General features: G+C 46.5%; 1 protein-coding gene across 1 annotated transcript in view; it reads right to left on the minus strand.

Moving 5' to 3' along the window:
* Window positions 1-14,746, minus strand: part of LOC137436683 (endothelin-1-like) — a 78,681-nt gene extending 63,935 nt beyond the window's left edge. The window contains exon 1 of the mRNA XM_068130673.2: window positions 14,354-14,746. Coding sequence (XP_067986774.1) covers window positions 14,354-14,414 — 61 coding nt within the window. The 5' untranslated portion in view covers window positions 14,415-14,746. The remainder of the gene's footprint in view (window positions 1-14,353) is intronic.
* Window positions 14,747-15,273: the final 527 nt, after the last annotated feature.

Raw genomic sequence — 15,273 nt, forward strand, 5'->3', positions numbered from 1 at the left:
CACCATCTACAATTCCAATATAAGAGACATAATTACTCTTCTTTTGGGTCGTCAGAGTCCTCGGGGTCTTTTGTGTGTGTCCTCTGGGTTATTTGGGTCCCTGGGGTCTTTTGGGTCTTCAGTATCTTTTGGGTCTTCTGGTTCCTCAGTGTTATTCGAGTCTTTTGGGTTCTCTGGATCCTTGGGGTATTTAAGGATCTTTGGGGTATTTGGGTCTTAGGGGTAATTTGGGTCTTAGGGGGTAATTTGGGTCTTTGGGGTCCACTGGGTCCTCAGGGTCTTTTCAGTCTTTTGGATTGTTTGGGTCTTTGGTGTCTTTTGGGTCTTTAAGGGTATTCGAGGTATTTTGGGTCTTTGGGGTCTTTTTGGTCTACTGGGTCTCTTTTGTGTTCAGGGTTTTTTCGGTCTTCAGGGTTTTTTCGGTCTTCAGGGTTTTTTGGGTCTTCGAGGTCTTTAAGGTTCTTTGGTATATTTTGGGTCTTGGGGTCTTTTTGGTCTTCTGGGTCTTTTCGATCCTTTGTCACTGGGGTATTTTCAGTCTTCAGGGTATTTTCGGTCTTCGGGGTATTTTCGGTCTTCCGGATCTTTAAGGGTCTTTGGGGTATTTTGGGTCTTAGTGGTATTTTGGGTCTTTAACAGTCTTCAGGGTATTTTGGGTTTTCAGGGTCTTTTCAGACTTTTGGCTCTTTTGGTCTATGGGGTATTTTGGGTCTTCAGTGTCCTTTGGGTCTTTTTGGTTTTCATGGTCTTTAACTGTCTTCATGGTATTTTAGGTCTTCAGGGTCTTTTGTGTCCAGGGTATTTTGGGTCCATTGGGTCTTCTGGGTACTTGGGTTTTTTTGGGTCGTCGGAGTGTTTCATGTCTTTTAACCGGTGGACACACAGTCGTGTTCAAAGATTGCCTATTAACCCCCCGCTCAGATCCCTCCTAAAGCATTACTCAAAGCCTTTGAAACCTACCCTTATGAAGGGGGAGAGGGTGGGGCCGGGAGCAGACACACACACACACACACACTGTTTTATATGGTAGATATAAATGGACGGTACGTCCATTAATTACATGCCAGTGAAACATGATTACATGTGTCTTCTGTGTCCTTTGGGTCTTCGGGGTCTTTTGTGTTTTTGCATCTTCTGGTTCCTTGGGGTTTTTTGGGTCATTTGAGTCTTTTGGGTCCTCGGGTATTTTCAGTCCTCTGGGTCTTCGGGGTATTTAAGAGTCTTTGGGTCATAGGGATAATTTTGGTATTTGGGGTCCTCTAGGTCTTTAAGGTTCTTTTTAGTCTTCGGGGTCTTATGGGTCTTCGAGGTCTTATGGGTCTTCGGGGTATGTTGGGTGTTTGGGGTCCACTGGGTCTTCCAGGATTTTAGGTCTTTGAAGTCCATTTGGTCTTTTGGGTCTTCTCGGTCCTTGGGGTCTTCTGGGTCCTTTTTCATTTGGGTCCTCAGGGCTGTTTGGGTCATTTGGATCCTCGGGGTCTTTGGATCCTCGGGGCCTTTTGAGTCCATTGGGTCTTTTGGGTCTTTTCAGTCCTTTGGGTTTTTGGGGTATTTTAATAATAATAATAATTCATTTATTTTGTATAGCGCTTTTCATGAAGCCCAAAGGCGCTTTGACAGAGTGCAAAACATAATGCATAACAAAACATGAAAACAACAATTGCAAAAAGACAAGAATCAATAGGGAAATATTTAAAGCAAAAGGAGGGAGAAGGAGAAGTGATAGTCAGGGGTTAAATGCTGTGGGTTGAATGTTGAATGCAGTGCTGAACAGGTGGGTCTTGAGTGATGTTTTGAATGTGGTGAGTGAGGAGGAGTCTCTGATGGTGTGAGGTAGTGAGTTCCAGAGGGTGGGAGCAGCGATGGAGAAGAGCCCTGTACCCCCAGGATCTGAATTTGGTCCGGATGGGGGGGGGGGGGGGTCAGGAGGTTGGTACCAGCAGAGCGGAGGTTGTGGGTGGGAGTGTGTCTGGAGAGGAGGTCAGCCAGGTAGGATGGGGCCAGGTTATGGAGGGCTTTGTAGGTCAAGAGGAGGATTTTGTACTGGATTCTCTGGGAGATGGGGAGCCAGTGAAGCTTGTAAAGGACGGGGGTGATGTGGTCACGGGTCCGGGAATGGGTGAGTAGACGGGCAGCGGAGTTCTGAATGTATTGGAGTTTATTGGTGATTGTTGAGGGTGAACCATAGAGGAGGCTATTGCAGTAGTCAAGACGGGAGGTGATGAAGGCGTGGATGAGGGTTTCTGCAGCCGTGGAGGAGAGGGATGAGCGGAGACGGGCGATGTTTTTCAGGTGAAAGAAGGCTGTCTTTGTGATCTGTTTAGTGTATTTGTCGAAGGAGAGGGTTTGGTCAAAGATGACGCCAAGATTCCGGATGAGAGGGGAGGTGGATACTGGGATACCGTCGATGTTGAGGGCAAAGTTATGGGTGGATTTTGTGAGCGTTTTTGGGCCAATGATGATTATTTCAGATTTATCACAGTTAAGTTTGAGGAAGTTGATTTGAAGCCAGGATTTTATTTCAGAGATGCAGTTTGTCAGGATAGAGTGGGTGTCGGTGGAGACGGACTTGGTGGAGATGAAAAGCTGGATGCCATCGGCGAAGCAGTGGAATTGGAGACCATGACGGCGGATTAAGTGACCGAGGGGGGACAGGTAAAGGATGAAGAGGAGGGGGCCAAGAACTGAACCTTGGGGGTTACCTTAGGGGAGGGGAGCAGTGGGGGATTTGCAGTTATTGATGGAGATGAACTGGCGTCTGTCAGAGAGGTATGATTTAATCCAAGAGAGGGCAGTGCCGGTAACGTTAAAGGTGGATTCAAGTCGGGTGAGGAGGATGGTGTGATCGATGGTGTCAAAGGCAGCGCTGAGGTCGAGGAGGACGAGAATGTTGAGGTTGCCAGCGTCAGAGGAGAGGAGAAGGTCGTTGGTGATTTTGAGGAGAGCAGTTTCAGTACTGTGGTTGGAGCGGAATCCGGATTGGAATGTTTCATACTGTATCCCTGCGCATCGAAAGAGCGTGACCAAGGGTTGGCGTCAGGAAGGGCATCCGGCCATAAAAACATTGCCTCAAACAAGGAACCATGATTGTCATGGGGCCCGCAAGGCTAACCCCCGCTCTAGCGGGGAAAATGGCCTTAAAACGATCATTCATTCAGTTCATTCATTCAGTGGATATAGTACTGTTTGGCAGGTACTGTGAACAATCAAGGAGGAGTGGAAAACGAAAATCTTGCACTGGAAAAACCACGGCTTATCCACAGAATTATTGACAATTGACAACCGCAGAATTATTGACAATTGACAACCGCAGAATTATTGACAATTGACAACCGCAGAATTATTGACAACCGCAGAATTATTGACAATTGACAACCGCAGAATTATTGACAACCGCAGAATTATTGACAATTGACAACTGCAGAATTATTGACAACCGCAGAATTATTGACAATTGACAACCGCAGAATTATTGACAACCGCAGAATTATTGACAATTGACAACCGCAGAATTATTGACAATTGACAACCGCAGAATTATTGACAATTGACAACCGCAGAATTATTGACAACCGCAGAATTATTGCAACCGGGGTGCTCTCGCGAGATCACGGCGAGGTCACGTCTTTTCGAAGCTGTTCCATGCGCTCACGCTTTCGAAGCTAAGTGATCTTTCACATTTGTGTTTTTGGCGTATCTTTATCTTTCTTTCGGTGTATGTACCTATTGGGGTGACTTTAATAGGTTTCTCGGTGTTGGTTTTTCATACCTGTGTACAGAATCGTCGGTTTTTTTCGTTTCGTGTATTCTGAGGCCTAGTGTAGTGCTAGTAGTAGTAGGCTACCGTGTCCTCAGACCTTGGCTTGAGGCTTTTGTTTTTTGTCTCAGCGGTTCTTAGATCGCGCTGCAACTACTGCCAGTCTCTGTTTTTCACGGTCTTTTCACCCATACTCCCTTGTTTTAAAATCTCAAAAAAAAAAAAATTTTTTTTTTCCTTCCCTGTTCTTATCCGCTTGTACGTTCTTATTTGTTCTTTCGTTCTTCGTTCTTTTGCTCTTTCGTTCTTCGTTATTTGTTCTTTCGTTCTTCGACCACGTTGTTCGAGATCACGTGATCAAGTTGTTAATACATGTTTCATCTGTCCCCTGAAGAACTTTATTATTATGTCATATTCTATAACACTTTTTTCTACTTCTTCTATAAAAGGATGCTTTCGACTTGCTCACCAATTCTATTCATTCAAAAAAAAAATTCCATCTCTTACAGTGCATCTTTCATTCATTCCCTAAACTCTCCAGAACTCCACCCATCCTTCAGCGTCCTCAAACGTATTTTTGACTCGAATGTCTCAAGAAACTCATTTTGCAATAAATGTTCGTTTCCCATAAATCGTACACTTTTCAAAATCCAATCTCACCCCTCCCCTCCAAATCTTCCCCATCACCCATCTCTGTCAAATCTTCCCCCTTGCCCCTCCCCACCAAATCTTCTCAAACACCCATCCCTTTCAAATCTTCCCCCCTGCCCCTTCCCTCCTAAACTCCCCCCACACCCCTCCCCTCCGAGACTCTCCCTCACTCCTCCCCTCCTAGACTCCCCTCTCACCCCTCCTCCTCAAAGCGTCCTCCCCGCTTCTTCCCCCTTCCAACTTTCACCTTCATCTTCCTCAACCTTCTGCCTCACTCTTCCCCCTCCTCAAATAACACCTCACTGCGCCTCACCCAAACACCATCAAACCTTTTGTCCGCCCCATTCTTCCCTTTCTCCAAGCTATTCTGTAATCTCTGACACACCTGCAACAGCTCTCCCTACCTCTTCCTCCTCTTCCACATCCTGCCCTACCGCTCCCCCCCCCCCCTGTTCTGTATCCGATGCTCCCCCTTCCTCTTCCTTAACAGTATGGACCTCAAACATCCGGGGCCTTCGCTCAAACTTAACTGATCTCTCCATACAGGTTGCTTCTGACAAACCAGACGTGATCTGCTTAACAGAAACCTTCCTCCTTCATGATGTCTCTGATTCCTTGGTATCTCTCCCAGGTTACTCCCTCCTCCGGTATGATAGACCTGAGCCTCGTTCTGGAGGTGGGGTTGCTATCTTTATAAAAAACTCTCTTCCTCACTCGCCCTGCACTGCCCTCTCTCCACCTCACCCCCAGGAATACCTTTGGCTACGGCTTCCCCTTCGCTCCCACCTTTTGTTCATATGCGTGTTGTACCGTCCACCAAACAGTGATGACTCCATCTACATCTCGCTGTCTGATAATATGGACCAACTTCTATCTACCCATCCCAACTCTTTCTTCCTCATATGTGGTGATTTCAACTGTCACCATGCCAGTTGGCTGGGGGTGGGTACCTCTCTCACCAGCCATGGCTCTTCAGCAAAGGACTTCTGTGACTCACTGGGACTGACACAATCTGTCAATTTCCCAACCCAGATCTCAGTCAACGGAGAATCTTCTCTTCTGGACTTGGTTATGACTAACTGCCCTGAAAATGTCTGCTGCTCTTCTTCTGCTCCAATCGGCTCTTCTGATCATGTGCTTGTTAAAGTGGACATCTCTCTGACCATTTTCAGAGAGCCTCCTCAGCGTCGACGAGTCTGGCATTTCACTCAGGCCAACTGGCACGGTCTTCAAGCAGCCATCAATCATCTGGACTGGTCTCCCATCTCTACTGCCTCTGACATCAACTCATCCTGGGAATTCTTCCAAAGTAAATTGCTCTCTCTCATGCACAGTTTTATCCCTTCTCGTCTTCAGTTGTCATACCCTTCCTCCCGTCCATGGTACACGGAATCTTGTGGTGAGGCTATTGCCCAGAAACAACTTGCTTTCGTCTCCTGGAAAGCAAATCCAATGGAAGGAAATCTCATTTCCTTTCACAAAGCCCGAAACAAGTGTGTGTCCACCCTCAGGAGAGCCAGGAAACAATATCTCTCCGTCCTCAGGACCGAACTCTCTTATCGGTCTCCCTCTTCCAAATCCTGGTGGCGTCTGGTTAAATCTGTTTCTGGTGTTTGTTCCCCCTCCATCCCCTCCCTCACCTTAAATGGCCACACGGCTGACTCCGCACGTGAAAAAGCCGAATGCCTCAACTCTGTGTTTGCCTCTAAATCTTGTGTCCCAAACCCATCCCTCTCTGTACCCACTGTACCCAGTCGTACCCAGCTGCTCCTGGACTCTGTGTCCTTTCCTCCTGACAAGGTGGAGAAGTGTCTGTCAACCCTCGACTCTGATTCTGCAACTGGACCTGACGGCATCAGCCCACGGGTCCTAAAATCATGTTCTTCCGCTCTTTCACTCCCTCTCTCTGTTCTCTTCACCCTCTCTTTTGCTCAAGGTCATCTTCCATCTGCTTGGAAATCTGCCAACATCACCGCTTTGCACAAAAAAGGTGCAAAAACAGATCCCAGCAACTACAGACCAATCAGCCTTCTCCCAATTATCAGCAAGGTCATGGAATCCATCATTGATTCAGATATGAAATCTTTCCTCTTCTCCAATGGCCTGATCTCTGATCAGCAATTTGGTTTCAGACCTGGACACTCCACTCTGGACATGCTGCTTCTGCTTTCTCAACAATGGATGGAGGTCCTCAATGCCAAACAGGAAATTAGAGCAGTCTCCCTTGACATATCACGTGCCTTCGATACAGTCTGGCACCCCGCTCTGCTCACCAAACTCTCCTCTTTTGGTATCCATGGAAATCTCCACGCATGGCTGGCGGACTTCCTCTCTAGTCATAGTCAACGTGTGGCCCTGAATGGGTTTCTCTCATCTCCTCTTCCTGTTCAGGCTGGAGTTCCCCAAGGCAGTGTTCTGGGCCCTGTGCTTTTTCTGGTCTTCATCAATGATCTATCTGACTCTCTTGAAAATCCTCTCTATCTCTTTGCTGACGACTCTACTCTCTGTCGCTCCATTCTTCATCCCTCAGATCGGCAGTCTGCAGCCTCCTCACTCTCTGCAGACCTTGACAAAATCACAGACTGGGCAAACAAGTGGAACATGTCTTTCAATCCTGACAAATCTCACACTCTTACGATGTCTCTCCGAAAAGACCGACTGGACAACCCTCCCATCCACTTTCTGAATAATCCTCTCCAAGAAGTTCTGTCACTCAAGCTTTTGGGTCTCACTATCTGCCATGATCTTTCCTGGAAAAACCACATTTCAAATCTGGCCTCAAAAGCCAGTCGCCGACTGGGCATCCTCCGTCGTGCGAAGTCCTTCCTTGGCACACCTGAGCTCCTCACCACATACAAGGCTTTCATCCGCAGCTCAATGGAATACTGCTCTCCCCTCTGGGCTGGTGCTCCTGCCTCACACCTGGCTCGCCTTCGCGCTGTTGACACCAAAGCATTCAGAATCATTGGAATCTCCCGCGATGAAGCTAACTCCAAGGGCCTCTCATTCACTCACCGCAGGCAGGTTGGTGGTCTTTCCGTCTTCTACCGACTCCTCTCTGGCCTTGCCCCCCCAGCTCTCTCTGGGCTCTGTCCCGCAAATATTCCTACAGGTCGCACAAGATCTGCCTGCAACCCTCTTTTGGTTAAACTGCCAAAATCAAGACTCTCTGCTCACCTTCACTCCTTCATTCCTCTTTTCTCCCGCCTCTGGAACAAACTCCCTCACTCTCTTCAATCCCACTCCACCCTCCAAGTCTTTAAAACAGCTGTTCACCACCATCTCTTATCTTCCCCCATCGAAAACCTTGATCTTTTCTACCCCCGCTAATTTCACCCCAATTCCCCTTTTTGAAATACCAACTTCTGTCCTGGAAGTCCTTGGTGTCCTTGTGCTTTATACTTCTCCCTCCCCCCCCCCCCTTCCCATGCCTCCTCCCCCCGGGCCCTCTCCCTTCCACACATCTCCCTGCTCTCGGATGTTGTGTTTGTGTGCTTCCCCATTACTCCCCATCTTGTCTTCCGCTCCCTCTTTTTGTGTATTTTGTTTGTCTGGTCGATTTGTTTGTGAAGTAAATGTTAGATCTTTCACGAGCCTCGATTCAGTATACAAAAAATAAAAATAAAAAAAATAAAATAAAATATTGACAATTGACAACCGCAGAATGAATTTGATTTCTCTGGAGTGGAGAATCTAGATGAAAACAAAGCAAACTTTCTATGAGAGTCTAGAATCGATGAGATTTCTTCGTGAAAAGATTATTTTATACCCATCCTCCCCCTCTCCAAGAATGCCAAAGAGCTGGTGGACACTTTCATCTAATAACCAAAAATTTTCTACCTCCTCCACCGAAGGTGAATGGAAGTTGTTTTCACCCCCTGTTTGTTTGTCTGTGAACAAGATATTTCAAAAAGTTGTGGACGGATTCAAACAGAATTTGGCAGAGAGGTAGTGTATATGACAAGGACGAATCGATTCGATTTTGGTGAAGATCTGAATATGGATTCGGATACGAGAATTATTTAATTTATAAGTGATTCGTCACCATTGAGAGATCGGGCGAAAAGCCATACATCACATGATATTTTAAAAAGTTATGGACGAGTTATGACTAAACTTGGTGGACGAGATGGGTAGGTGATAAGATCGAGCCGATTAGATTTTGGTTCAGGTCCGAATCCAGATCCGGCCTATCAGTGGGATACAACAACAAACTGTTCAGCTTGGTGAAGGTATGTGCTCTACCGAGTGCCGTTATAGTCTTTTGTTGTGTGTTGATCTTGGGGACTGTCATGGATTGTCATGAGGATTGTCATGGGGACCGCAAGGCTAACCCCTGCTCTTGCAGGGAAAATGGCCTTAAAATGCCTGTTGTTTGTTGTTGTGTGTTGATCTTGACAAGCCAGCTTGCAGGAATTGGGAAGACATCTGCACGGAAGGTTTTTAAGGATGCTGCACAGCTCCTGTAACATTTTGGTGATGCACAGTTGCCAGGTGAGGATACCCCATCTGCTTGAGAGGAATCCACATGAAAACTCTATGATCCCATAATGAAGGCAACATCGATTCATGTAATCAGGTGTACCTTATTTCAGATAACGAAGACAAACATTGAGAACCTTCCTCCATCAAAAGACGCTCTTGTGCAACACATTCATCGAGCACACTACCAGGCACTTAGCGGGAAACTATACGGTAGCCTATCGACAACCTTCCATTACCTGTTGACTGTGGTTAGCACACGAGAGATAACATGTTGAAACCACACCTAGTGCCCAGGGAAACTGTGTGTTCAACTGACAACATGAAACTGTGCATATAGTCAGGTTCACTATGTCAATAAATTATATTTCGTTCAAAATCATGGTAGATTAGCAAACCTATACATTTTTGGAAAGGTTATAGCAAAAGGAAACTAAAAATCAATGTTTACATTTGGAGAGATACCTGTATGGCGGCCATTTTGGATTTTCAAAATGGCCACTGTAAAATACATATTTTGTTCTATTTCTGCCTCTAATTACCCTAAAAACTTTTAAAAATATACTAAACCTATATTTTCAGGGACAAGGAATCCAATGAAAGTGTCAAATTAGTGCTATGGGGAATGGTAAGACACGAATCAAAGGTTTTGAATTGCAAAATACAGTCTTTATATTCGCGATAAGTTGCATAATCAAATACATGTTATCATTTTGTACAGGCAGTTAATAACATCAAAATGTGTCACAATAATTCATATCACCAAACATACACAGGCAGTCAGTATAACTTCGCATCTACACAGGCAGTCAATGACAAAATATACACAGGCAGTCAATGGCATCAAACATACACGATTACAGAATATACCATTTAGAGTTCGTCATCACTGTCCTGTGTGTCGTATCCGACAATATAGTCCGCATCGTTTTCACAGTCCGTTCCACACAAGCAAAGGTCGGTCAAATTGATTGGCAAATCGAATTGGTCGAATGGTCGATCGAATCGATTGGTCGAATGGTCGATCGAATCGATTGGTCGAATTGGTCGAATGGAATTGGTCGATTGGTCGAATTGGTCGGAATTGGCAAATGTAAACATTGATTTTCAGATTTTCCATGTAATAACGTTTCCAAAAATGTATAGGTTTGCTAATCTACCATGATTTTGAACGAAAAAACATAGTGAACCTGACTAATAAACAGGCTACCAGTGCCAAACCAGACAGTGTGCTTGTACAAAACGAGGTTTCTGCTGTACTTAGAATGTGAACACTCCGCGAAAGGTTTACAGTGAACTATGGCTTCCCAAGGGATATAAATTCAGAAAAGGGTAAAGGTTTTGTAAACTGTCATCAATGAATTGTGCAACATGGCGGGAATGGAGCAGTCTGAAATTACACCAGACTGGGGCCACAGAGAAGTTCAACCGTACCTTGTTGGACTTGCTTGGGCCATTGCCAATGCAAGAAAAGAAGATGGGATTAACATCTTGGTCTTGTGGTTCACGTTTATACATGGCGCACCAGACGTGGCACAACCGGATATTCACCCTTCGGCTTTATGTTTGGTCAGCTTCCCAGACACCTCATTGACATGATGCCACTATGTACGAGCTCGGTACAAGAGTACAGACAAGTGGACATCTGTGTCAGGGAGTTGCAGGATAGCCTTGCCAGGTCTACGATGCAGCAGGCTGTGTTGAAAAGGTGCCCAGAAATGAGGATATGATGTCAGCACTCACGCAGCCCAACTGGAGCATCGGGAAAGGGTGCTTGTGGCAAATGGATCACTAAAGAGGAGGAGGGGGGGAATAATTGCTGACCAGGGGGAGGCGATACTTTATAAGGTATGTAGTCAATTGCTGGGCATTCCCGTGTATGTGGTAGAGAGGGAAAAGGACAAAAGGAGGTGAGCCCTCCTTCACAATTTGCTTACGCCTTGCAAATCTCTGCCTCTACAAATGGTGAAGTGAAGGAAGCCAGGAATTTGGATAAGAACCATTTTTACCTTGTAAAGAGGTATGCCGAGATGAAGATGAAATAAAAAACCCACCAGCTCATGGCAAGTGTTACCAGTGTATGTTTTGGAGGAAGTTGCGAATCGAGGGGACAAGGGGTTCATTCAAAGTGAAGTGGCAAATGATGAAGAAGGAAATATCCTCCTGGTGCCTGTTGGTGCAGAATGAGTGGATCAAGGGTGAAAGAACCCTTTTGAGTGCAAGTATGCAGGGAGCAACTTTGAGTGCACGTGTGTGGTGGGTTAAATTTGAGCACATGTGTAGGGGTAAACCTTGAGCATGCATGTGTAGGGATCAACCTTGAGCATGCATGTGTAGGGATCAACCTTGAGCATGCATGTGGAGGGAACAACCTTGCACATGCATGTGTGGGGATCAACCTTGAGCATGCATGTGGAGGGAACAACCTTGCACATGCATGTGTAGGGATCAACCTTGCGCATGCATGTGTGGGGATCAACCTTGAGCATGTATGTGTTGGGATCAACCTTGAGCATGCATGTGTAGGGATCAATCTTGAGCATGCATGTGTGGGGAACAACCTTGTGCATGCATGTGTGGGGATCAACCTTGAGCATGCATGTGTGGGGATCAACCTTGAGCATGCATGTGTAGGGATCAACCTTGCACATGCATGTGTGGGGATCAACCTTGAGCATGCATGTGTGGGGATCAACCTTAAGCATGCATGTGTGGGAATCAACCTTGAGCATGCATGTGTAGGATGTTACGGAATCGTCACTTCCGCCTTTGTTGATGTTATATACCTAGGATTTTTAGTTTCAGCTAATATTGTTGTTAAGATTTTTGTATGAAATGGAGACGACTTTAGTAAAAGGTAAAAAGAAATGTTTGTGAAGGAAAAAGGAAAATGCGGCAAAGAAACCGGAAGATGGGAGAGGAGGAGATCGGAGGGAAAGGAGACGGCCTGAGAGATACAGCCGTGAGTCGCATCGAGGCTGTGAGCAACCTTTTTTTGATATTGGTCGCGAATGAGTTGAGGCTTCCAATGAAAGGGATTGCCCGCGACATCGTCCCATATTGCGATTGCGATTAAACCTGCGTCTCAGGTTTTATCACCAAGCGTGAGCTATTATAGGCGGGAAGGCAAGAGCCTCCATTACAGGCCGATTGGCCATTTTTTTCCTCGAAGAGGCCGACCGCCTGGTGCTTCGTGTTTTGTCGTTGGGATTCCCATATCGACATCATTGTGTGGATCGCCGTTGGTTCCCATATCGGCTAAATTCCCATATCGACCTCTCACCTCGTAACATCCCGATCGCAACCGTGCCAATAACTGCCTGTTCTTGTCGTTCTGCACGACTTTGACCTTCACCTCACGTGGGGATTCGTGCACTGACTTTGGGGAATGTTACATTCCACTCACGTTTGGCGTATCGTGAGTTTATTGCTTTGAGAGCATTGGGAATTTATGGTACCATCATATGTATTGTTCATTTGATGCAAGCGATATTTTCATGGTACTTTCTTTAAGAGTGTTATTACTGTGTATGTGAGAGTTCTTGATACAATTACTTGTTTTGTTCTACACAATTGCATTGGTGTGGTTGTACCATGGTTTACGAGAACACTCAAATTAACAAATATTTCTGCCGCGTTCCCTCTTGAGACTCTGAGGGGCACCGTAACCGTGGTTTGGGGAGGTAACACGTAACAAGGGATCAACCTTGAGCATGCATCCGTCGGGGTCAACTTTGAGAGTGGGGAATGTTGGGGTCAGCTTTGATCATGCATGTAGCTGTCAACTTTGAGTGTGTGTGTGGTGGTCAGTTTTGAGCACGCTCATGTGGGAGCCAACTTTGTGCACTCTTTCTGAGCACACTCAGTCATATTTGAGCGGGCATGCAGGGGTAAACTTTAAGCGTACAAGTGTGGGGGTCAAACTTGGGCAGTCTCACCTGGGTCAACTTGAGCGTGCCCATGAGGGTCAACTATAAGTCTGCACTCGGTGGTCAACTTTGTGCGTACGCTTAGTGATCAAAATTATAAACATGTGTTTGAGGGTCAACTTTTGAGTATGCGATCAGGGTTCAACTTTGAGTGTGCACTCAGGGGTCAACTTTAGGAGGCATGCTGAGGTCCAATTTGAGCATTGCATAGGGGTCAAATTTCAGCATGCTTATGGGGTAGGGTTAACTGAGTGTGTGTGTGTGGGGGGGGGGGGGGGGGGTGCAACTCAGTGTGCCGGGGTTGGGAGGAGATCAATTTTTAGCATGAGTGATGGTCAGCTTTGAGCGTGTGTGTGTGTGGGGGGGGGGGGGAGGGGTGGTGGGGGGGGGGGAGGGGTGATGGGGGGAGAGTGTTGGGAGTCAAGTTTGAGTGCACAGGTGAGTGTGAAGCTTTAACGTGTGCAAGGGGGTACGTTTGATCATGTGTACGGTAATAAACGCCAAGTGGCAACATCACATTAGGAAGTCAGTAGAGCTGACAAGAGAAGAAATGAAAGAGCTCTCAGCTTCGTTTTCTATGCCACATCCTTGGCATAACTTGGCAAGTCAAGATCACTGACTCAGATGTCCTTTCCCAGGCCAACATACCAAGCATCCTTGCACTACTCAAATAGAGACGGCTGTGCTGGCTCAATCATGTGCACATGCTGCAAGATGTGCCGCATGCACACTAAAACACCTGTTTTATGGCGAAATAGCGAATCCCAAGAGGCAAATGGGTTGCCCAAACCTCCGCCTCAAAGATGTCTGCATGAAAGACCATCAATAAAAAAATGACTGGAGACCCTGGCAATTGGCAGGGTTAATTGACGACAAGAGCCCTCTGCCAGAACATTAACCCATGACGTTAATTGGCTCCACCAACTCCACACCAAGCATGTCTGCAAGACATGCCAAGTAAGTTGAGTGCCAACCAAGGTCGACCATCTGGAGACCACATATGTGACCTTTGTGTGAAGGCCTGTCAATCCAGAATTGTACTTTCCAGACATTTCAGGAAATGCAGTGGAAGATGAAGAAACTTCTTATGGCCGCTGCAAAGCCATCGTCTTATGACGACATGAGGGTGCCACGCATGCGATGGGGTAAATTTACCTGAATGAAGGAACAGACTTTGCAGAAAGTTTGCGGACGGAGCATGTTCCTTGAACCCCCGTCAGAAAGTGTTTACACATTCAAAGCATAACAAGGTGTTCAACTGTCAAGCTTACCAATGCATCCTTTTCATCTTTTTTCATAGACCTGTTAATATAAGTGTGCCATTAACAAACCTTTCACAGCGACTGAGCAATTACTATTAAAAATACGTTTTTTATTTAAACAAAAAAAATGCAGGAAAGACGATTTAAAACGCATGCTTATTTGGACAACTTTACCCGACACGAAAAGTTTAAGAAACTTCCAAAAATATCTTTTTGCGGGGCCCACCTGCAGGAAGCCGGCCGTCCTGCTCCTGCAGGCTCGTTGTGCTCACCTTGCCTCCATACGGATGGGATGAATGCCAGCAAAGCTCCGACGATCAGACGATTCGCCATGGCTCGGGAGTCTGAGCGTGGAGCCCGGGATGTTCGGAGCACGGTCTCATGCCATGTGGCCCAGCTCGTGTCTCCAGCGCGCGCTTTCCCACGAGGAGAGGAAGCACCGGTCCCGAGACCCCGACGATCGTCGGGGAGGTTAACCCCCCAGTGAGTGCGTGTTTTGTTTTTCTCTTCCTCTCCTCCAACTCGAATTCCCCAAATGGAGAGTGAGCCAGGGCACTGAGCCCCGCCCTGCTCCCTTCTCCTTGTTCACCCTGATTGATATCACGTACCACGGTCGTGTTTTGACTCGTACAAGGAATGTCTATCTGGTTTGGTCTGCTCTGAGCAAAGCGCTTGTGCTCCAGGGTCTCTTAACCTTGGGGATGTTTCCCCCCTTCCTGGCACGATCACACACTCCTGGCCACGGATCAAATGCTGCACATGGATGTCCGTGACTCGATCGACTCCGCCCCCCACACCCCCTCCATGTCTCATTAGCACAAGGGGTCTTTAATAACTCACCTACTGGAACAAGTGGTAGGCCTACATATTGCAGGTAAAGCAACAGCTACTGCGGGGCCTCGATGTCACAGGTAGAAAGTGAGCCTTTAATAGAAAACGTCACCAGTGGTACCAACTTGAGTATGTCCTCTCAAGGCTTCGCTTATTGATCATCGGATACACGTATATCTTCTATTGATGGCAAGTCAGATTTTTAGAACCACTTCATTATTATTATGTGTCTGTCAGTTGCAAAGGATAATATGTCTGCTTTTTAAAAATTGGTGCTGTCTGTAGCCTGTGGCAGTCGATCCATGCTCATCAGTAAATTTATTTCAGAAAGGTCAACCATGCTCACATGTCCTGCAACCAT

The sequence above is a fragment of the Myxine glutinosa genome, chromosome 11, assembly GCF_964187855.1.
Source record: "Myxine glutinosa chromosome 11, kmMyxGlut1.1, whole genome shotgun sequence".
NCBI classification, from domain to species: Eukaryota; Metazoa; Chordata; class Myxini; order Myxiniformes; family Myxinidae; genus Myxine; species Myxine glutinosa.